The sequence below is a fragment of the Cannabis sativa genome, chromosome 7 (assembly GCF_029168945.1).
Source record: "Cannabis sativa cultivar Pink pepper isolate KNU-18-1 chromosome 7, ASM2916894v1, whole genome shotgun sequence".
NCBI lineage: Eukaryota > Viridiplantae > Streptophyta > Magnoliopsida > Rosales > Cannabaceae > Cannabis > Cannabis sativa.
This window is the reverse complement of record NC_083607.1, coordinates 58,551,347-58,571,597: the sequence shown is the minus strand read 5'-3', so window position 1 is coordinate 58,571,597 and position 20,251 is coordinate 58,551,347. Positions and strand designations below refer to the sequence as shown.

At 30.7% G+C, this 20,251-nt stretch overlaps 3 protein-coding genes across 4 annotated transcripts in view; 1 reads left to right on the top strand and 2 right to left on the bottom strand.

Annotated features, from left to right (window-relative positions):
• Positions 1–20,251, bottom strand: part of LOC115696751 (patatin-like protein 1) — a 43,632-nt gene that overhangs the window by 9,302 nt on the left and 14,079 nt on the right. Inside the window, exons 2-6 of one of the 2 annotated variants that reach the window (XM_061119038.1) lie at positions 7,322–7,558; positions 5,878–6,074; positions 3,881–4,169; positions 3,200–3,349; positions 1,615–1,968 (exon numbers count right to left, since the gene is read on the bottom strand). In XM_061119038.1, coding sequence (XP_060975021.1) covers positions 1,615–1,968; positions 3,200–3,349; positions 3,881–4,169; positions 5,878–6,074; positions 7,322–7,450 — 1,119 coding nt within the window. In that variant the 5' untranslated portion in view covers positions 7,451–7,558. Of the gene's footprint in view, positions 1–1,614; positions 1,969–3,199; positions 3,350–3,880; positions 4,170–5,877; positions 6,075–7,321; positions 7,682–20,251 lie in introns of both variants that reach the window. The other variant, XM_061119039.1, reaches the window with a different exon arrangement.
• On the bottom strand, positions 8,530–10,403 carry LOC133039916 (sugar carrier protein C-like). Its single transcript, XM_061119033.1, has one exon. It carries the CDS (start codon positions 10,276–10,278, stop codon positions 8,731–8,733), a length of 1,548 nt encoding a protein of 515 aa, XP_060975016.1. The 5' UTR covers positions 10,279–10,403; the 3' UTR covers positions 8,530–8,730.
• On the top strand, positions 11,725–14,120 carry LOC133029099 (calcineurin B-like protein 3). The gene is made up of 6 exons (XM_061119032.1): positions 11,725–11,932; positions 12,620–12,708; positions 12,813–12,967; positions 13,425–13,507; positions 13,589–13,648; positions 13,908–14,120. The coding sequence occupies exons 3-6, from the start codon at positions 12,844–12,846 to the stop codon at positions 13,977–13,979; spliced, it is 339 nt and encodes a 112-aa protein (XP_060975015.1). The 5' UTR covers positions 11,725–11,932; positions 12,620–12,708; positions 12,813–12,843; the 3' UTR covers positions 13,980–14,120.

Here is a 20,251-nt window from a genome sequence, read left to right as displayed (position 1 = left end):
GCTACAAAACCCTAGTTGGCCGGGCTCGCTCATCAAAGGCTTCAGTCAACTAGAAAAGCCCACACTTCTGCTTCACCTAGACTTTACTCACAGATGCTAAGCCCATTAACAATTGATCACCAACAACATGGGCTAACACAGCAAAGAACTATCCAATCAACCCAAGTTTTAATAAAACCAATAAAATTTAATGTAAGCCCAAATAAAAGTCTAACAGAAGACTCATCCATATTTGTCTCATTTTTTTTCCTTAATGTCTTCATATGTAGTATATATATATATTTATATATCTATATATTTTTGCCAATTTATTTTATTTAAATTTATTTACGAGAAAATTACACATTTTATAAATTACTGTATGCAAGAATACCTTTTTTTTTTCGAAAAATTCAAAAATTAAAAAAAAAAATTGGAAAAAATAGAAAGGTACGTAACTAGTTACTCTTTAGAGTAACCAATTACCTCCTTAAAGTTAGGGCCGACAAAATGGGTCAGACACGATGATACGACTCGAAACCCGCACGAGAGTTAGCGGGTTTGGGTTTGCCTTAAATGGGTTCGGGTTGACTCGTCTAACCCGTTTAATAAACGTGTCGTGTTCGGGTTGACTTGTCTAACCCGTTTAATAAACGGGTCGTGTTCGGGTTGACACGGCTAACACGAAATTGACCCGTTAATGACCTATTTAAAGTTATTTTAGTACTTTAACGTGTCATAAATGGGTTACAAACGTGTTGAATACTTCATAAACGTGTTATTGATTGACATGTTTAAACAAAATATACTTATAAACGGGTTACACGAGTCGTGTCGTGTCAACCCGTTTATAAACGAGTCGTGTTCGGGTTTCATTTTTTTGACACGATTATTAAACGGGTCGTGTTCGGATCGAGCATGTACCTGTTATACATGGGTCTCGACACGACACGAACACGAATTACCACCCCTACTTAAAGTAACCTGTAACCTTTTAATGTTTTTCCAAAATTTTCTTATTATTTTTTCAAAAAACCATATTTGTTTAACTTAAATAAACATAAAAAAATAAAATTTCTTATTTATTAAGGGTCCCAAAAATTGATATTGTCTTAGGTGGTCCCCACATCCTAAGCGCATCGTGATACTATAAATAGGTGCTATCATATAAATTTATGTTGATGCCACTATGTCATGCAATCTTTTTTTTTTTTTTTTAAAAAAACATTAGTGTGACAATATTTATAATTAAAATAAATAATATTTTAGATAATAATGTGTGAGAGTATAAATATAATATTCTTAAAGACTTTTATACCATTGAAGTGTTTTTAAAAGTAAGAGTAGAGTGTTAAAAATAATGTGAAAAAGAGATAAAATAAAATATTATATTTTTAGATAATGTTGAGGTTTTTTAGCACCTTTAAAAATTATTACCATTAGAAATGCTCTTTTGGTGCCAAACACCACAAGAGATGACATATCGTTATTGGTCAAAATTAATATCGAATCTCACACAATTTAACTTAATAAATATTATAAAAAACTGATAATTAACCAATCGCAACACGTGATATCTATATAGTATTGGTCACCATATTAGACCTAATAATAATGCTCAATAAAATTACGTACCTGAATACGAAGAAAGTTTTCCTGATTATGAGAAGAGTTAAAAAACATGGTAGTGTAGTGATCAACCATATCTGCATTTGCATCTAACAATATTTCAAGGATTGGACGATCTGGATTCCCAAACAAATTCCAAATAGGATCGTTTATCCAATTAACAACTGACCAATTGTTAACTGTGTCAACATCATATTTCCCCACATTCTTTGCAGCACCTGTTCCTAATGAGAGTACAAGAAGATGAGGAGAATCAACCAAATCCCTATTATGTTCTTCCCTTTTTCTTTTCCCTTTTCTTCTTTCTATATCAATTTTCTTTGCTCTGCTTTTCACTACTTCTGTTATAGCAGCCATAGTCTACAATTTCATAAAAGATCAAATATTAATCACATGTACTCAAAACTAACAAGATCAACTTTGATATTACATAGTATTAATACAGACCATAATGTACTAATACGCTCTAGGCTTATAAACTAATACGTCTTTGGGATTAAACTATTGGGCCAAGACAATCAATCCTTTCTTATTAGGCATTATTGTGGGACACTGTCCCACATGAAATAAATGATAAAATACTGAGTCATATATAAGAACATGGACTACTTCACTTATCACCAATTGATTTTAAGATATGGAACCTCTCAACCTCCTTATTCTCATCATGGTATCAGAGCCATATTCCTTGTGGACATTTGATCCACACCTATACAAATAGCTAGTCTTATAAATATATATTAATATTATTTATTTTAGGTTAATTAAACTTATACTAATTTTAGATTAATTTAAATATATATAAATATTAATATATTATTTATATTATTACAGTAGAACATCTATTTAAGAATACTCTATTCAAGAATAACCTCTAATTTGTTATAAAAAAATCAAGTCCCAATTTGGGCCAGTTATAAATAAGAATAACCTCTAAATTGTAATTAGTTATACATTTTCTAAGTCCCGTATTAACAAAATATACCTCTATATAAGAATAATTACATCTTAATCAAATATATACATATGTTTTGTAAATTTATTTACATAAAATTAATAATTTTATTCCAAATTTTAACATATGTATTACTATTATATTTACTCTAAAATAATTCTATTATAATGTAGTATTAATAATTATTTATTGTTATTATTGTTACATTGATATTTTTTAGTATTTTAATTTTTTTTTTCTAGTATAACTCTATTTAGTTATAACCTCTCAATTAGAATATAATTTGCTTAGTCCCAAGTCTATTCTTGAATAGAGGTTCTACTGTATTATGTTTATTGTTATTTTAATATTTAAAGTATGTTCAATTTTAATATTTTTAAACTTTATATTTATTTCTTTAAATTTTTAAAACTTTAAATATTATTTTTTTTAAAAAAGATTAAAAAATTATTAAGTGATTTCATGTAATATATTTATAAAATTTTAAAAATACACATAACAAAAATAAAAATAAAAAATATAACTAAGTATACTGATAATGCACGTAACAATAACCTAATATACTTAATATACTTATTGTCTATAAAATTTAACCTATATAATAAAAAATATTATTAATCAGACTCTCTAATTTACCGGATTATTTGCTGCAATAGCTCCATCAATCATGTTAAATTCAACATTTTTGTTAGAGAACTTATAAGCAGGCAAATAAGTTGGTGCTGCAGAGGTACTAATGCAAATATCTGCAAGTTTAGCATCCAATTCTTCATTCCCATTATTCACCTGCAAAATTATTGAAAAATCGAAAAATAATTTAAATGCTCAATAAAAATGCACATTAATTAAAAAATATTTTGATAATTAAATTGTCAAAAAAAAAACCTAATAATTATAAATATATATTCAAATATATATATATGTGAAATTCTATATATTATTTATGATTACAGATTAATTATTTGAGCTAATATATATTTTGAATTGGATTAAATAAGTAATATAATTAAATGAACTAATCTTAACTACTCTTCTCCGTTATATATTAATTCCCATTAATTGAGTAAGAACTCATAAAGAGAAGATTAATATGCGGAAAACTATATACTTACAATCTCATCTTGTATCAAATATCATAGAATCTGTTTTTTATTTTATTAATTTATAAAGTAATCTCAATAATTTGATATGAGTTTAAGATTCATATATGTATTTTAAATTTGATTTCTAACAAATATGAGTATTACAATATGTAAAGTTAATTAAGTTGGAGCAATAATAAAGAGAGGGAGAGAGAGAGAGAGTGAAGAATCTAACCTCAAAAGAGGAGAAGACCACAGGCAAGAGTTTGTAGATATCATATGTAAGAATGACCATTTTTGTGAGTGTATTGCTCAGACGTTTTTCCATAAGAACTTTTCTTAATAGTTCATGAAGGTAATTACCATCATAGGTTGGTGACCCTAAACTACTTTTATTATTATTGTCATCATCAGAAGCCTTCTTTGAAATTTTCAGGTTCATTTCATGAGAATTTTCTGAATGTTTCAGGTGCATTTCCACAGCAACGCCATTATTGTTGTTTGGATAGGAAGAACTATTATAACTGATTAAAAAAAAAAATATATATATAAGATTTGGTGAGTATATATGAAATGTTATGGCCTATATATATGTGTGTATACATGGATATATATTGCAAATTGTTGTATTTTCTTTTCATAATTGTTGATCGACATATATAGTATTTTTTGGACCTCACACAAAATTTTTCAGATTATTTTGAATTATTAAGAATGCAAAAAATTGCTATTCAATTGTGTATTAAGCAAAAAGGTAAATAAATAATAATAAATAAAACATCTTACTATGGATATATACTTGTTTTTAATTTTAATAACATGTGCAATAAATTATTTGAATATTGATTTTAATAAATGTGCATTATGAAATATTTTTTAAAAATATTTTTAAAATACATGTTTCGTAAAATTATTTCAATTTTAAATAAAATTGAAAATTTAAAAAACAAAAAAGATATTCACTTATAAATTTATTTAACATTTTTTTTTAATTATAATCTATTCCTAATCTCTTTCATCAATATTTTGCACCTTGATTCCGCAATTGGACCTCGACCTCAACCTCAGACCTCGACTCATGGCTCCTAGGTTGGACCACGGTTCTCAGCCCGAACCCCCTCCTCAGATCTCGGACCCTAACCTGACCCATGAACTTGGATCCAACACGGACCCTAACTAGGACCCTGACCCCGGGCAACCTCGATCCCTGACTCAAACCTCAGCACCCGGCTTGGGCCTTGGCCTAAGCTTCGACACCCAAACCTCGACCACCGACTCAACCTCGACTTTAGACATGAACCTAGACCTGAACCCCGACCTGACGACCCCAACCCATGGATCAAGTCCTCCAGTCCGTGGACCTCAGCTTCCAACCCCTGCCCAAGCCCCAAGCCCTGACACGGACCTCGACCCTAGCTCAAACCTTGACCTTGGACCCCGACCCTAACTTAGACTCGAACCTAGACCCCGACCCCTAACTTGGACCCAAACCTGAACCCCTCCCCCTAGCCCACGGCCACCGACCCCTAACCTAGACCCAGACTTGGCCTAACCCCAACTTGGACTCGAATTTGACCCTTGGCCTAAACGCCAACCTCAAACCTAATCCTTGGCCCGAACATTAACTAGATTAGCCCCAAATCTTGTACCGAACCCTGAGCCAAACACATACTCAAACCTAGCCTGAATAGTGGCTCAAACCCTGACCTCAACACGAACCTGGACCCAAACCTAGCTAGATCCCGACCTTTGGCCCAGATCAAACCTTGGCCCACAGACACCGACCCCGACTTGAACCTTGCTTAGACCCAAACCAGGACCCTATACTTAGACCACGAACTCGAACCCCAACACCAAACATCGTCCTCGAGCCAGACCTCTATCCACTTTCTCTCATCTCAGTTTCTAGTCCTCAGCAGGTAAATAAAAAATAAAAAACAAAATTAAATAAATTTTACGAATCACTTTTTTAATTTTGTTTATAAAATGGAATCACAAAAACAGCTAAACAAAAGATTTGTGTTTTTAAAAAAATATAAAAAAAATTATAGTTTTATTTTTGTGATTCAAAAAATTAAAAACAAAAAAATATTATAGAACAACCTTAAATTATTTAGATTTTTTTTAAAAATTTGTGTAATGATCCCTTCTAGTAAACGCATATGATGAACATGATGAGTACTAAAATATTTAAAAATGTGTACAATTAAATATATATATGTTATAACTTACAATGTGGTGGTAGATGAGTTTGAGAATATTTTGGGGCATTCTTGTTTGTAGAAAGGGACAATATCTTTGGCAGCAAATAAAGGACGACCCTTATCGTTGGGTGTTGATATCATCGTGGTAATAAGACCACCAGTACTTGTTCCTGACATCACATCAAAATAGTCTGCAATCCTTGCATTCTTGTTATCATCCAGTTCCTATAATATAATTCATTATAAATCTACTATATATATATATATATGTATGGAACATTTCTTAATGGGTAATACCCATTGATGAGAACTAAAAAAAATTAATAAGGTAATAATCTAATAACTTTTTTATGGCAAGTTTCTAAAAATTATTTTTTTTTTTAAAAAAATATATTTATTTTTTATAAAATTAGAAATAATAATTACAACTAATAATTTGAAAAAAAATTATAAATTATTTTTAAAAATTAATTAAAATTACTACTTTATTATTTTATGAAATTATGAATTTATTAATAATTTATTATTGTAAAACTAAAAATCATTTACATGTATATTAATGTGTTTTTTATTAGAAGAATATGAGCTTGATTGTGGAATACAATTGTCTTAATATTATTCATATTCTTAAAAATAAAACGCTACAATACTTCTTAGTTCTTACTTAGGATATCATTGTTAGAAAAATATTATTACCATCCAATGATTTTTTTGATATTACCATGAATCATTCTCCTAGAATAACTAATGAGGTGTTGTTCATTATTTATATTTTTAGGATTGGAAGATGATAATCTCGTCTAGGGGTCAATATAATTTTTTGTGCTGAAATTCTTGTGTTGTCAATTGTCATTATTCAATAATGTTTATAACACTTTTTTCTTCCTTCTTTTTTTTTTTTGTTAAAATTTTCTTCACTGGTTTTGTTCTTATAGATTTGGTAAGCTCAAGTATTTTTTTAAAAATAAAAACATATAAATAATTGTTAATTATTATAAAATTAAAGATTTTAGGTTTAAAAAAAAATCTTATACATTTTATGTGTATTACAGTTTAAAGCTTAAAATTATTATTTTTTTTATTTTCAGTAATGCAATTTAGAATTCTAGTATGAAGAAATTTTATAAAAAAATAAATATACACTTTTTTTCTTTTTAATCTTTAAAATGATTTTTATTAAAAAAAATAGTTTGTTAATTTTTTTTAGTGTATTTTATTTTTTTAAATAACAATTCCATTTATAAATTTATTATTTCTATTAATAGTTTTATCTATTTTAGGAATATAGAGAATAACAAAATAGGAAATATTAATTTTTTAATATTTAATTAATGATTATAAATATCAACCATTAGATATTTGATCCAATGGTCAAGAATAAAATACCCATACATGGGTAATACCCATTAAGAGCATACCCATATATGTATATATATAGACAAATTAATTAATGTTAATTATGTTTTACGTACCTTGAGTTTGGATTCAAGATAATCAAGAAAGACCCCAGGAATGATCCCTCTAACTCCTCCTCCATCAATACTAAGAATAGTAGTTGTATCACCTTCAACTCCAATATTATAATAATTAATATCACTCATCACTATTAATTATTATTTGTTATTTGTTATTCAAAACCAAACTTAGAACGATATACAATAAAATAGAGAATATGAAAAACTTTATACGTAATTAATAATGCATGAGAACTATACGTAATAACATATTCTTTATTGTTGCTCTTCATCATGCAATGCATATGTTGTATATGTAATTTACTTTTATGCCCTCTGTTTGGAAGAAAATATATAATATAGTAGATTTAAAAGTGTCTAATAACGTGTATATATATATAATGAAAACCACACAAGAACTAATTATTTTATGTTAATTGTTTGGTGTAAATTAATATTGAGTGTCATATATTTTAATATTGATAAATAATATGAAAACTACAAACCACTTAAATAAATAAACACGTCAAATTGGCAGGAAATTACATTACATATATATATATATATATATATTTAATTTGATGTCTTCAATTTTTATATATTTTTTAAAATCTATTATGTTTATCTTTTTTTTAGTATTATTTTACCAATTTTACTCCTATCACTTCACAATAATTTTTATTCTTTTTTAATTAAAATTTTATCCTGATTTTCCCACAAACCTATACACTCATCTACAAAGAACATAAATTTATTATGTTTGAAATTATGTATTAATTATGTAAGTGTAAGGATAATTTGGGTACAATATATTTGAAAATAAATTTAGTTAATGTACAAAAAAGAGTAGCCACTTTTGATAATAAATAGTGCGATAATGTACTTAAAAGAGTACCCACTTTTGAGGAAGACGGGGTGAGAAACAGCATGATTCACGTGATCACCACGCGTGCGTGATGCAAATTAACTTACCTTATTATTAGTTGAACTTAAGAATTTGATGGGAATACCACTTTGTAAGTCAGTTTTTAATTTCACTTAAAATTGTCATCTAAGTTTTATATTAACTGATAAGAATATATAGTCCCAAATTAATTAAAATATTACTTTTTGAGTGATATTATTGATCATAATTTAAGATGACTTGTGAGAGGTCCGAATATGCATGTGTGTATTTAACTTGTACAGAGATATCCACACACACACACAACAAAAAAAAAAAAAACAACAGTGATTATTTATATACTAATTAAATAACAAAATTAGTCTTTACACTTATATATATAAGTATACTTTTAAATTAATTAAACAAAAATAACTGTTCACCTAACACTAACAATTCCCAGAAAAGAAAAAACCTAATAACAAATCTAAGATTAAAAACAAACGTTCAACTAAACTAAACCTAAACAAGAAAACTTTCCAACTCAAACCATCTCCAAGTTTGGTGGGACAACTTTCTGTTCCTCATCATCATAATATTTTTGCCAGTACGGATGCCTACGCCACACGATAGACATTTCTTCAATAGGAACTCCCTTAGTCTCCGGAAGCAACATGTAGATAAACACAGTCATGATCACCACGAACACCGCAAAGAAAATGAACAGACCAAACTTAAGGTGGCAAAGCATGGCTGTGAACACTTGAGCAATACAGAAAGTGAAGATCATGTTCACCGACACGTTAACACTCTGAGCCGCTGATCGAACCTCCAAAGGGAATATTTCACTCGGAACTAACCAGCCTAACGGACCCCACGACCAAGCGAATCCCGCCACGTAGACACAGATAAAGAACACCAATCCGTATGCATACCAGTTGGGAAGAACACCCGGGTTGCCGCTCACACCAAACTTCAATGCTATACCAATTGTAATGATAACTTGGCAAAGGAACATCTGAACTCCCCCTTCCAAGAACAGAGTCCTTCTCCCAAACTTATCGACGGTTAGGATCGAGACGAAGGTGGCGAGTGTGTTGACTACGCCCGTGATGACCGCTGACATGAGCGAGGCGCTGCTTCCAAACCCAATGGTCTTAAATAAAACAGGGGCGTAGAATGTGATCACATTCATTCCCGTAAGTTGTTGAAAAGCTGGGATTGCAATTGCAAATGCTAATTGGGGTCTGTACTTCTTTTGCAAAAGAGTTCTCCAAGGGTGTTTCACTTCCTTTGAAGCTTCACTTGCACTGACTAAGTCATTAAACTCTTCCTCTACATTGGCCACTCCTCTGATTTTGGTGAGCTGGTCCTTAGCCTCGTCCTGTTTTCCACGCTCAATCAAGGAGTTAGGAGTGTCAGGAAGGGTTAAGCTTCCAGCTATGATTAGCAGAGCAGGCACTGCAGCTCCGCCTAAGCTGAGGCGCCAACCCCAACCGCCTTCGATCTTGGCAAAGAAGTAGTTTAACAAATTGGCTACCAATATTCCAATGGTGATGGTAAGCTGGAATAGCATGTTGAGAGCTCCACGGTACTTGTATGGAGCCATCTCAGAGACATAAATTGGGACAGACTGATTAGCACAGCCAATGCCAAATCCCAAGAAGAGTCTTCCAAGAATGAGCATCCAAATGTTTTGGGCAGATGCATTGAGAATTGCTCCAATAAGAAAGAGAATTCCACCCCAAAGCATAGTGACTCTTCTTCCCAAAAGTCTAGTTATTTTGGAGGCTCCAATGGAAGATACCAAAGCAGCTACGTATAGTGATGATGTGAAGAGTGTTAGGAGTTGGCTGTCGAATTTACAATATTGATCATCTGAGATTGTCATTGAATTTTGTTTTGCATACACGGATGGAAAGAATTGGTTTAAGAATGAATCCATGGAGGTGACTCCACCTGAAATTCCAAGATCATAACCAAATATTAAACCTCCTGATGCAGCAACCGTGCAACTCCATACAACTCTCCATGTCAGTTTTCCAGGATATTCTTTCCCATTATTACTATCAATAATTGCACCACCACCCATTCTTATTAATTGATTCGATCACTTCAACTTAATTATATTTATTTTTAATGACTACTGATCATTAATGAATTATTATGAATTAAACCGGTAATATGCTATTCTATTTATAGGAAATTAATTGTTCATCCAAATCATATTAGGAATATAGATCGATTTATATATATATTTAAATTTTCAAATGTCTCACGACTTAGCTTATTCAACTAAAAAATAGATATATATATATATCTTTATATATTAAAAGTGCCTATGTAACGGCAATTCTTGGTTTAACAGAATATTCTTTACAAATAAAAGAATATTCTGTTAAATTTAACCCCAAAAAAATCAATATTCTGTTAAATTCGTCCCTACCGCACGTGCGAGCCACACGATTCATCCCTGAATTGGATTTGGGGATAGCATTCTTCAAATTAGGGCTTCCATTTCATTACACGAGAGAGTCTTCTGTCTCTCTACAAACCCCCAAACCCCAACAAACACAAGCTAAACCTTCTCAATCCCTCTCTTTCGCGACCCAGAAATGGCCGCCACAGCCTCCTCCTCATAAACCCATTCACCTTGTTCCTCCTCTTCTTTCGCAGATTCCTCTCTTTGGGTTTTTCCTCGAATCAGGTTGTTTTTAGTATTTGTGGTTTCGGTGACGAATCTCTCTCTCTCTCTGGGTCGGTTGTGGGTTTGGTAAAGACTTGATTGGGTTTTTTATTTTTGTTTCTTTACTTGGTTTGAACTTTCTTTCCCTTCGATGATTCCTAGGGAAATTGATAAGTTCGCTTTAATCGAGTAGAGACCCCAATTAGAATTTTATTGTGTTACAGTTCCTTCCTTCAGTTTACTCTTTGCTTTTCTCGATTGGAGGCAGACTTTGTATTTTGAAGCTTTTGGATATTAGAGCTATCTAGGCGCGAGCAAAGCATGACACAACAAATACAGTTGTTGCTAGCTGTGTTACTGGGGGTACAATATCGGCAAAAGGTAACATGTTTCTCTTTTCTGATGAGGTTATAGCAATTTACAGTAAAAACTTACACATTGTGTATTTTTTTTTCCTTCAATACTTTGGTTTTCATCTGCCAGAGTTAGTAATTGCTTGATATTCACGAGCAGCAGCCATTGTGATGAGGACTGTACGCAATACTGTTGATACGGGAAGGACTGTAGTTTGTACCATACATCAACCAAGCATTGATATATTTGAGGCATTTGATGAGGTTGGTTAACTTTCTTAGTAGAATACAAAATGCTATTAAGTTTATTTTTTTTTTTGTTCAGTGTCTAACTAATTTTGATGAACAGCTTCTTCTTATGAAACGAGAAGAGAAAATTTAATGCTACGCTCGACTCAACTCTCTCTACTCACTTGCTTTTTTGTTCTCTCAAGCCAAACGCATTAAACAAAAAAGTGAGTTCCTTTTTCTTCTTTTCATTATGATCTTTCCAATATTTTGATAACCCATTTTTGGGGGTTTTCTTTTCAACTCTTTTTCTGGGAATTTTCCTTTTGCACTATTGGATCGTTTGTCTGCTTTCAAGTTTTGTACTTTCGTAATGGGATTTTGGCTTTCTTTATTGGGATCTTGGATCTGGTTTTGTTCCATTTATTCAGATTTGAAAAATTGGTGAATTCTTGGTTATGGGTAATTCTTGTGTATAGGTTTGGGATTTCTTCTTTAATTGTATGAAATAGGTTTCTTCGATTTTTGTTCTTCTGTTTGTGTTTATAATATCTGATTTTTTCTTTATGAACTGCAATTTAAGCTTTCTGGGTATGTGGAAGTTTGAATCTTTTGAAGTTTTGCTTCAAAATTTAAATGGTGGAATTTTTTAGTTAACATGGTAGCTTGTAACAAAGCTTCAAAATTTTCTTCTTTAACATTGTTATAACAATCTGGTTGGTTCATATGATATATATGAAGATAGTTCAATCTTTTAGGACCCAAATTTACTCTCTTTAACATTGTTCTAATAATATGCTTGGTTTATATCTTTAACATTGATACTTTACTTGAAAATAATTGACTCTAAAACAATTCTTATTTCATAAGAGTAATGATAGTTCAATCTTTTTAGGACTCAAATTTACTCTTTTTCATATTTAAGTTCTTTCAACATTGAACACTGTGTTGATTCCAACTTTTACTTCTTTAACATTGTTCTAACAATTTAGTTCATATAGAGGAGTACAATCTTGATACTTCACATGAAAATAATTTGATTCTAAAAATTTCTTATTTTATGAGTAATGATATGATAGTTCAATCTTTTAGGACTCAAATTTACTCATTTACATGTTTAAGTTGTTTCAACATTGAACACTTTTATCATATTGTGTTAATTCCAGGGACAAATAAATAAAATATTTGGTGGTCGAAAATTCGAAGAATCTTTTTGTAGTTGAGCTTAATATCAGAAGTAGGAAATGGTTAACAGGTTTGTTCATTCATTGTGCTCTTTCATTACTTTGAAGGTAGTATCGATCGAATTCAAGACATTTATGAATTTCTCACACATGTTTTATCGGTTTCTTTGAACAGATATGGAGTGTTTTGATTTAGAGAAAATATCATGTTGCAGTGCATAGATGGGTTTAAGCATTTATTTGCTTCCCTATTGCGATGCTTTGATCTCGACTTGTATAACCAATCGAGAGGGCTAGACGACCCCGCTGTTCTTGCAGGGGAGACTGTGTGTATGATTCTGAATTCTCAACCAAAATAGATTAGTGAAAATTTTCATATATTATATTGCTTTTGCTGAATAATTCAATCTACTTGTCAAATTATCATAATTTAAAGTAGGAATCGTTTAAAACCCAAGAAGGGTAGCTCAAATGTTCAATCTTGTGTGGTTTGCTCCAACAAGTTTTGAGGTTTGACTATTTTTTTAAGTACCTAAATAATGTTTGGGTTAGGTGAGGAGCCTCTTTTTCTTTTTTGTTGAAAAAAAGTAGGAATCATTGCAAATTGTTTGCCTTTTTCCACAGTGAGAATCTAAAGTAAGAGAGAGAGAGTATAAAGTAGGAGTAATCAATGAATATTCTTTGCTTATTGAATGTAGAAAGAAAGAATTTAAAGTATGGAATCATTGGAAATTATTTGCACTGTTTCTAACTATTGACAATGGAAAATTATGTCTATTGAATGCAGTCAGTGTAAGCGAAATTGAAGCGCTTTATGAACTTTTTAAGAAGATCAGCAGTGCTGTGATCGATGATGGATTAATTAACAAGGTTTGTTATCTTCCTTTGTGGTTTAAAAAGTGATTAAGATTAAGTAGTCTTTAACTCGTTCGCTTTACACCTGTGTTGTAGGAAGAGTTTCAACTGGCTTTGTTCAAGACAAATAAGAAAGAGAGCTTATTCGCTGATCGGGTATTATTATATCTGTGACATCAATTTCAGTATTTTCATAAGCTGTGTGCTATATAATCTCTTAAATTTCAGGTATTAATTCAAAAGTAACCGTATTTGATCTTTAATATGAGAAGAGAACACTACACAATAGTATAATTATGTCATCCGTTTCAACATTACTGTTTTCTATGTTATTGTAGTTACAAAGATATTAAACTGTTCAACATATAATTTTTTTTTGAATGAACTGTTCAACATACAATTAATTTGTGTGTAGGGAATCAACCCAAGACTTGTTTATGGTTATGGGAGCTCTCTATGCTGCTACCATGTTTCTTGGTGTCAATAATGCATATTAGAAATGAGCCTGTTGAAATCTGGGAAGAAAGTTAAATGCTTGAATTTCTTGAATTCTGTATTTTTTTGTGTTTTGGATAAAGAGTTGTTGGGTAAACAAAAAAGAATGAAAATGTTAATTGTTTTTTTTTTACTTATGGGTGCCAATTTGTTTCTACGAGAACTTACATTTGAGCTAGATTATTATATACCTAATTATATTTTACCAACCAATTATAATAGCACAAATATTAATTTGATAAAACAAATTATTCGTATGATCATACCTTTACATACAATCTAAATAAGAAGAAATAAAAAAAAATAACTAAACTTTACCTAAAACTAATCTTTACGTGCCTCGGCACGTAACTCCTACCTAGTATATATAATATATGCATTAGGATAAAAATATTTTAAATTCAATATTAAAAGTATATATTCATATTAGTGTTATTAAAAAAAATCAAATTAAATATCTGACCGACGACTTATCATATTCAATTAAAAATAGATATATATCTTATCATTTTTATTAATTACTTAATTTAAAATTAACGTAATTATGTCTTTAGAAAAAAAAAAGATAAATTATCGACCCTAATTTAATTTTATATTAATCATTAGAAATAAATACGTTTTATTCATTTGAATGCGAGTTTAACTTGAACAAGGATGATTTTTTTTTTTTTTTTTAAATTAATTAAGATAATGGTGAATAATAAACTATACTTAGAGATTATTATTATGATTTTTGTTTTTTTTTTTGAAAAATTAATTAAGATAATGGTGAATAACAAAAAAAAAAAAAAAACTCACATACATTAAGGGAACAACTTAAATCGCAATTAAAGTTCACATAAAAATTACTTGAACAACTCAAAATATAAATTTGAAAAAAAAAAGTTAAAAAATAATAATAGATATACCAAATAATTAATCATTACACTTATATAAGTACACAAACATTTAAAATTACTGTTCAGCTAATAACATTTTCCAGGAAAAAAAAACTAATAAAACTAACAAATCTAAGATTAAAAGCAAACGTTCAACTAAACCTAAACAAATGATGAAAAACTCCACACAGCAAAAAGTGAATGAAAACATTTTTTTTTTTTTTGGTTATTTTTGAAAGTTGGATTTAAGTGAAGAAATAAAAAGATAAAGAAAATGTAAAAAATTAAAAATGTTAAGAATAAAAAAAAAAAGAATTTATATTTTATATTTGTTATGGAAAATCTTGTTGATTCAAGTGATTTTTCATGTAATTTTTTTCGTACTAATTAATGAGAATTTATTCTTTTATTTTTTTTTTTATTTTTCTTTTCTTATATTTTTCTCACTTTTTTTTAACACTAAAATTCAATTTTCAAACATAGAGTTAAAGATGGAAAATCTTTTCATGACCTATATTAATTAAAGGAGAAAATGCTGAAAAAATTATTGAAAGTGTATATGGGTACAAATATGATCGTTCACACATAAATCATGAATGCCATACTTCTCCAATTAAATAAGAATATCACATTTCATGTCAATTACATGATTACAATATGATTATCAAAAGGTATACAATTGTGATGAGACAATATGTATTTATAGAGTTAGGGAGGGGACTTAGCTACAAAACCCTAGTTGGGCTGGGCCTGCTCATCAAAGGCTTCAGTCAACTAGAAAAGCCCACACTTCTGCTTCACCTAGACTTTACACACAGATGCTAAGCCCATTAACAATTGATCACCAACAACATGGGCTAACACAGCAAAGAACTATCCAATCAACCCAAGTTTTAATAAAACCAATAAAATTTAATGTAAGCCCAAATAAAAGTCTAACATTCTCCCACTTGGGCTACATTAATTTTAATACATATATATATATTATATTAAAATAATTTTGTTTGAAAACGACTCATGGGTTGAACAACAGGAAAACATTTGTGGCCACTTTAAAAATGATAGTTCTCTGATAGCATCTCAACATACCGGTCCAATTTAACCTTTGATAATGAACTATGACAGTCATATTGTTTTTAACTCAACAAAAGACATTCATAATCACAAATACCAAAGTATTAAATCGACATGGTCAATAAGTCTAGTAGTGTGGTAAGGATTTATGTTCAACATGTGATCAATTTAAATAACATAATATCCTTATCAGTCCTCAATTTCACTGATACCGTGATGCTTAATAAATAAGCCAGTGAAATTAAACATACACTACTTAATAAATAAGTAAGTGTCACTAAACTTGCTTAAAACATTAAGCCAACAAAATATCATTGTCTTTTAGTAAATATACTTAAAATACAATGATCACAACAAGATATGAACTACATGCTTTCAATTCAATTATTCTCGAGAATATAACAAAGCCTAACTGAAAGCATAAACATCCAATAATCAAAAAAGTATTGGCCCACAAAGTAGTTCATAACATCAACAAGTAAATTACATATAAATGTAATCTCAAAAGATAAAGCAAGAAACTCCCACTAACCCAAAGGAGCAAAAGATTATAAAATGCCTATATCAAAAACATGTTTATCAAACAATATGGCACTTAATCCTTTGGTTAGAGGATCTGCAAACATCAACTTGGTCTTTCAATATTCTATCACAATGTCTCCTTTCTTAGCCAAGTCTTTAATAGTGAGATACTTTATTTCCTTATATTTAGAAGCACTACTAATCTCATTATTCTTTGAAAAAAAAACAACAATATTATCATCACAATAGATTAGTATAGGAGAGGAAATAGGATCAACTAGTCGTATCTCTAAAAACAAAAATTCTTTAACCATAGAGCTTGCAAAGATGCACCATAACATACGACAAATTCAACATATATAGTAGATGATACGATTAAAGTCTATTTAACACTTTTTCAAGAAATAGCAGCACCAACAAAAGTGAAAATATAGCCAGAAGTTGACTTTAAATCATCTACATAACCACCAAAATACGAATACGAATAACCAACAACTTAAAGATTGTTGACATGCTTATACACAAGCATAAAACTCTTCGTTCTATGCAAATATCTCAAAACTTTATTGGCTGCAACCCAATGATCATGGCCAGGATCAGATAAATATCTCCTAAGAACATCGACCATGAAAGCAATATCAGGTCTAGTGCAAACCTAAGCATACATCAAACTCCCTACTGCACTTGCATATGGGATATTCTTCATTGCTTCTCTTTTTAAGTCGTTCTTAGGACATTGCTGCTTAGTGAACTTGTCCCCTTTCAGAATAGGAACAAAACCAGCTTTACACGAATCCATGTTGAACCTTTTGAGCACACGATTAATGTAAGCTTCTTGAGATAAGCCAAGAACTTTTCGATTCCTGTCACGATGGATCTCAATCCCCAAAACATAGGATGCCTCTCCAAGATCTTTCATATCAAAATTGGAAGATAGAAAATTTTTGGTCTCATTTAGTAATGACAAATCACTGCTGGCAAGTAAAATGTCGTCTACATAAAGAACAAGAAAAATATAACGACTCCCACTGATCTTCATATAAATACACTGATCAAACTTGTTCTCTACGAAACCAAACGATGTCACAACCTTGTCAAACTTCAAGTACCACTGGTGAGATGCCTGTTTGAGACCATAAATGGATCGTTTTAACTTGCAAACCAAGTTGTCATTTCCATTTTCCTCGAAGCCTTCAGGTTGAGACATATAGACTTGCTCACTCAATTCTCCATTCAGAACAACAGTTTTAACAATCATTTGATGCAACTCTGAATCAGAGTGCACAACTAAATCCATAATAATTCTGAATGAATCTTTAGTGGAAACAGGTGAGAAAATTTTGAGTATAATCAATACCTTCTCTTTGAGTAAAGCCTTTAGCCACTAAATGCGCTTTAAACCTTTCAATCTGTCCCTTTTTATCCCTTTTAGCCTTTAAAATCCACTTACAACCTATTGGTTTAAAACCATCAGGTAATAAAACTAGCTCCCATACACCATTTTTCTTCATGGAGTCGATTTCATCATCCGTAGCTGCTAACCATTTTGAAGATTGTGGACTATTAAGTGCTTCACTAAAAGTGACAGGATCCACAAAATGATCAATATCATATTCTCCTTCTCCAAGATAAACAAAATTATCATGACACTTTGTTGACTTCTTTTGTCTTTGAGATCTCCATATAGGAGGTACCCTTGGAATAACCTCTATTTGTTGATCATCATTTTGAATGACATATTCCACAATTGGATTTCTCCGATAACATGACCCTTATCAATAACAAAACCTTCTTCAATAATAGGTTCCTCATCAATAATATGACCCTCGTCATCTTAGAAAATAGGAGCAATATATTCATAAGCAATGGCAGCGTTATCAACTAGAGTAAGAATAAGACTGTTATTATTATCATTTCTTGAAAAAGACATAGGAATACAAATTCCTTTAGATGACTCCCCCATTTCAAGAGATGTTGAAGGAATATTGTCAGCAACATCAAATTCTAGAAATTTAGCAGTCTGAGATTCAACAATTCGCGTACCACGAGTAGGACAGTAAAATCGATAGCCTTTTGAGCGCATTGGATAACTAATGAAATAACAACGATTTGTTCTCGGATCTAACTTTTTCAAATTAGGATCATAAATCTTTACTTCAGCTGGACAACCCCATACACGAAGATGATTCAGACTAGGCTTCCGCCCAGTCCACAACTTAAAAGGGGTTCTGGGAACAGATTTACTCGGAACACGATTTAAAATATAAGTTGCAGTCATGAGTGCTTCACCTCATAGAAACTCTGGAAGATTTGATCTACTCATCATGCTTCTAACCATATCCATGAGAGTGCGATTTCTCTTTCAACAACGCCATTTTGCTCAGTGACCCTAACATATTGTATTGAGAAACTACACAATTTTCTGGAAAATATTCAGCAAAAGGCCTCATGTGTTGTTTAGATTCTTTATAACAACCAGAATATTCTCCTCCGCGATGAAAATGAACAAATTTTATGACTCTGCCCAATTATTTCTCAAGAATATTTCGAAAGATTTTGACTTTATCAAAAGCGTTGGATTGTCTTTGATCAGGTAGGTGAGACCAGAAGAAGAAAGAAGAAAAAAATATCGATAAAAGTTATAAAATACTTGTTTCTACACAACGTGGTGGAATAAGGTCCACTGATGTCATTGTGGATAATCTCTTATAAAGAGTGACTATAGATAGCAGTCTGCTTTCTTATTTTAGTCAATTTTTCACAAGTAAAATCAGCACAAGTATTCCAACCAGAAACATCAACAGGAGGAAGAATTTTAGCTAGAAGGAATCGATCAATTCTTTCTTTAGAAATATGACCCGATCTACCTTGCCATAATTATAAGGATGTTATCTTAATATAAGATATTTCTTACCCACAATATTCACAGCATTGAAAAAGGAAGCTAAGGAAGTCAATGATAATTTGAAAAGAATATCAGAGTAAAAACAGTTTCCAATTATTCGGAGTCAAACATAATGTTAACACTATAATTGGTAAAACGAAAAGAAAATCATTGTTTAACTAAAAGGCGGAAGCGAAACTGAATTACTTTAAAAGTAGGAATTAATAAAGTACTGTTCAAAACAATCTGAACACTAAACTGTAATTCAAGAATTAATGTGCCAACATAAATAACGTCAACTCCAATATAAGTGTCCACTGTAAGCATTGACTCCCTCTCACTTGGCTTCTTGAAATCCCTTAGCCTCTGGTTGTTGTTGTTTCTCTTCATATTTTCTTTATCCTTTGTTGGGCTTGAGTTGAGAAACAAAGTGAGAAGACTCATTCTTTTCATTTTGTTAGCTTGCTTGTTTCAGCTACACACTGAGAAATTAGATCACTAAAACTCCATGTTTTATTATAAGTGTTGTAGGCTGTCTTGATAAGACTGAAAGAGGCAGGAAGTGCATGAAGAGCTCGATGAATAATGAAAGAGTCAGGAAGAGGAATATTATGATCTTTCAACTTGGACTGAACATTCACCAATTTCAGAATAAAATCTCGCACTCCTTTTATTTTTCATACTTAATGGTTGCCATTTCATCCATAAGATGTCCAGCTTTAGCGATTTCACTAGTGTGAAATAGTTTTTCTACTACTTTGAAAAACTCATTAGTATTTGAGGTGTTTGGCAAACCATCAAAAGATGTTCAGGAATTAAACGGTTCATAGCAATGAAACTAAGATGATTTGAATTTTTCCAATGTGCATGAAGAATTTTTGGGCAACAATTCTAATATTAGAATAA

Bases quoted from the DNA above. Each gene is read 5' to 3' on its own strand.
- LOC133029099 (XM_061119032.1), top strand. From the start codon at position 12,844: ATGTTGCAGTGCATAGATGGGTTTAAGCATTTATTTGCTTCCCTATTG. The intron at 13,508-13,588 runs GTTTGTTATCTT...CCTGTGTTGTAG, and splicing joins ATGATGGATTAATTAACAAG to GAAGAGTTTCAACTGGCTTT. The intron at 13,649-13,907 runs GTATTATTATAT...ATTTGTGTGTAG, and splicing joins AGAGCTTATTCGCTGATCGG to GGAATCAACCCAAGACTTGT.
- LOC133039916 (XM_061119033.1), bottom strand. From the start codon at position 10,278: ATGGGTGGTGGTGCAATTATTGATAGTAATAATGGGAAAGAATATCCT.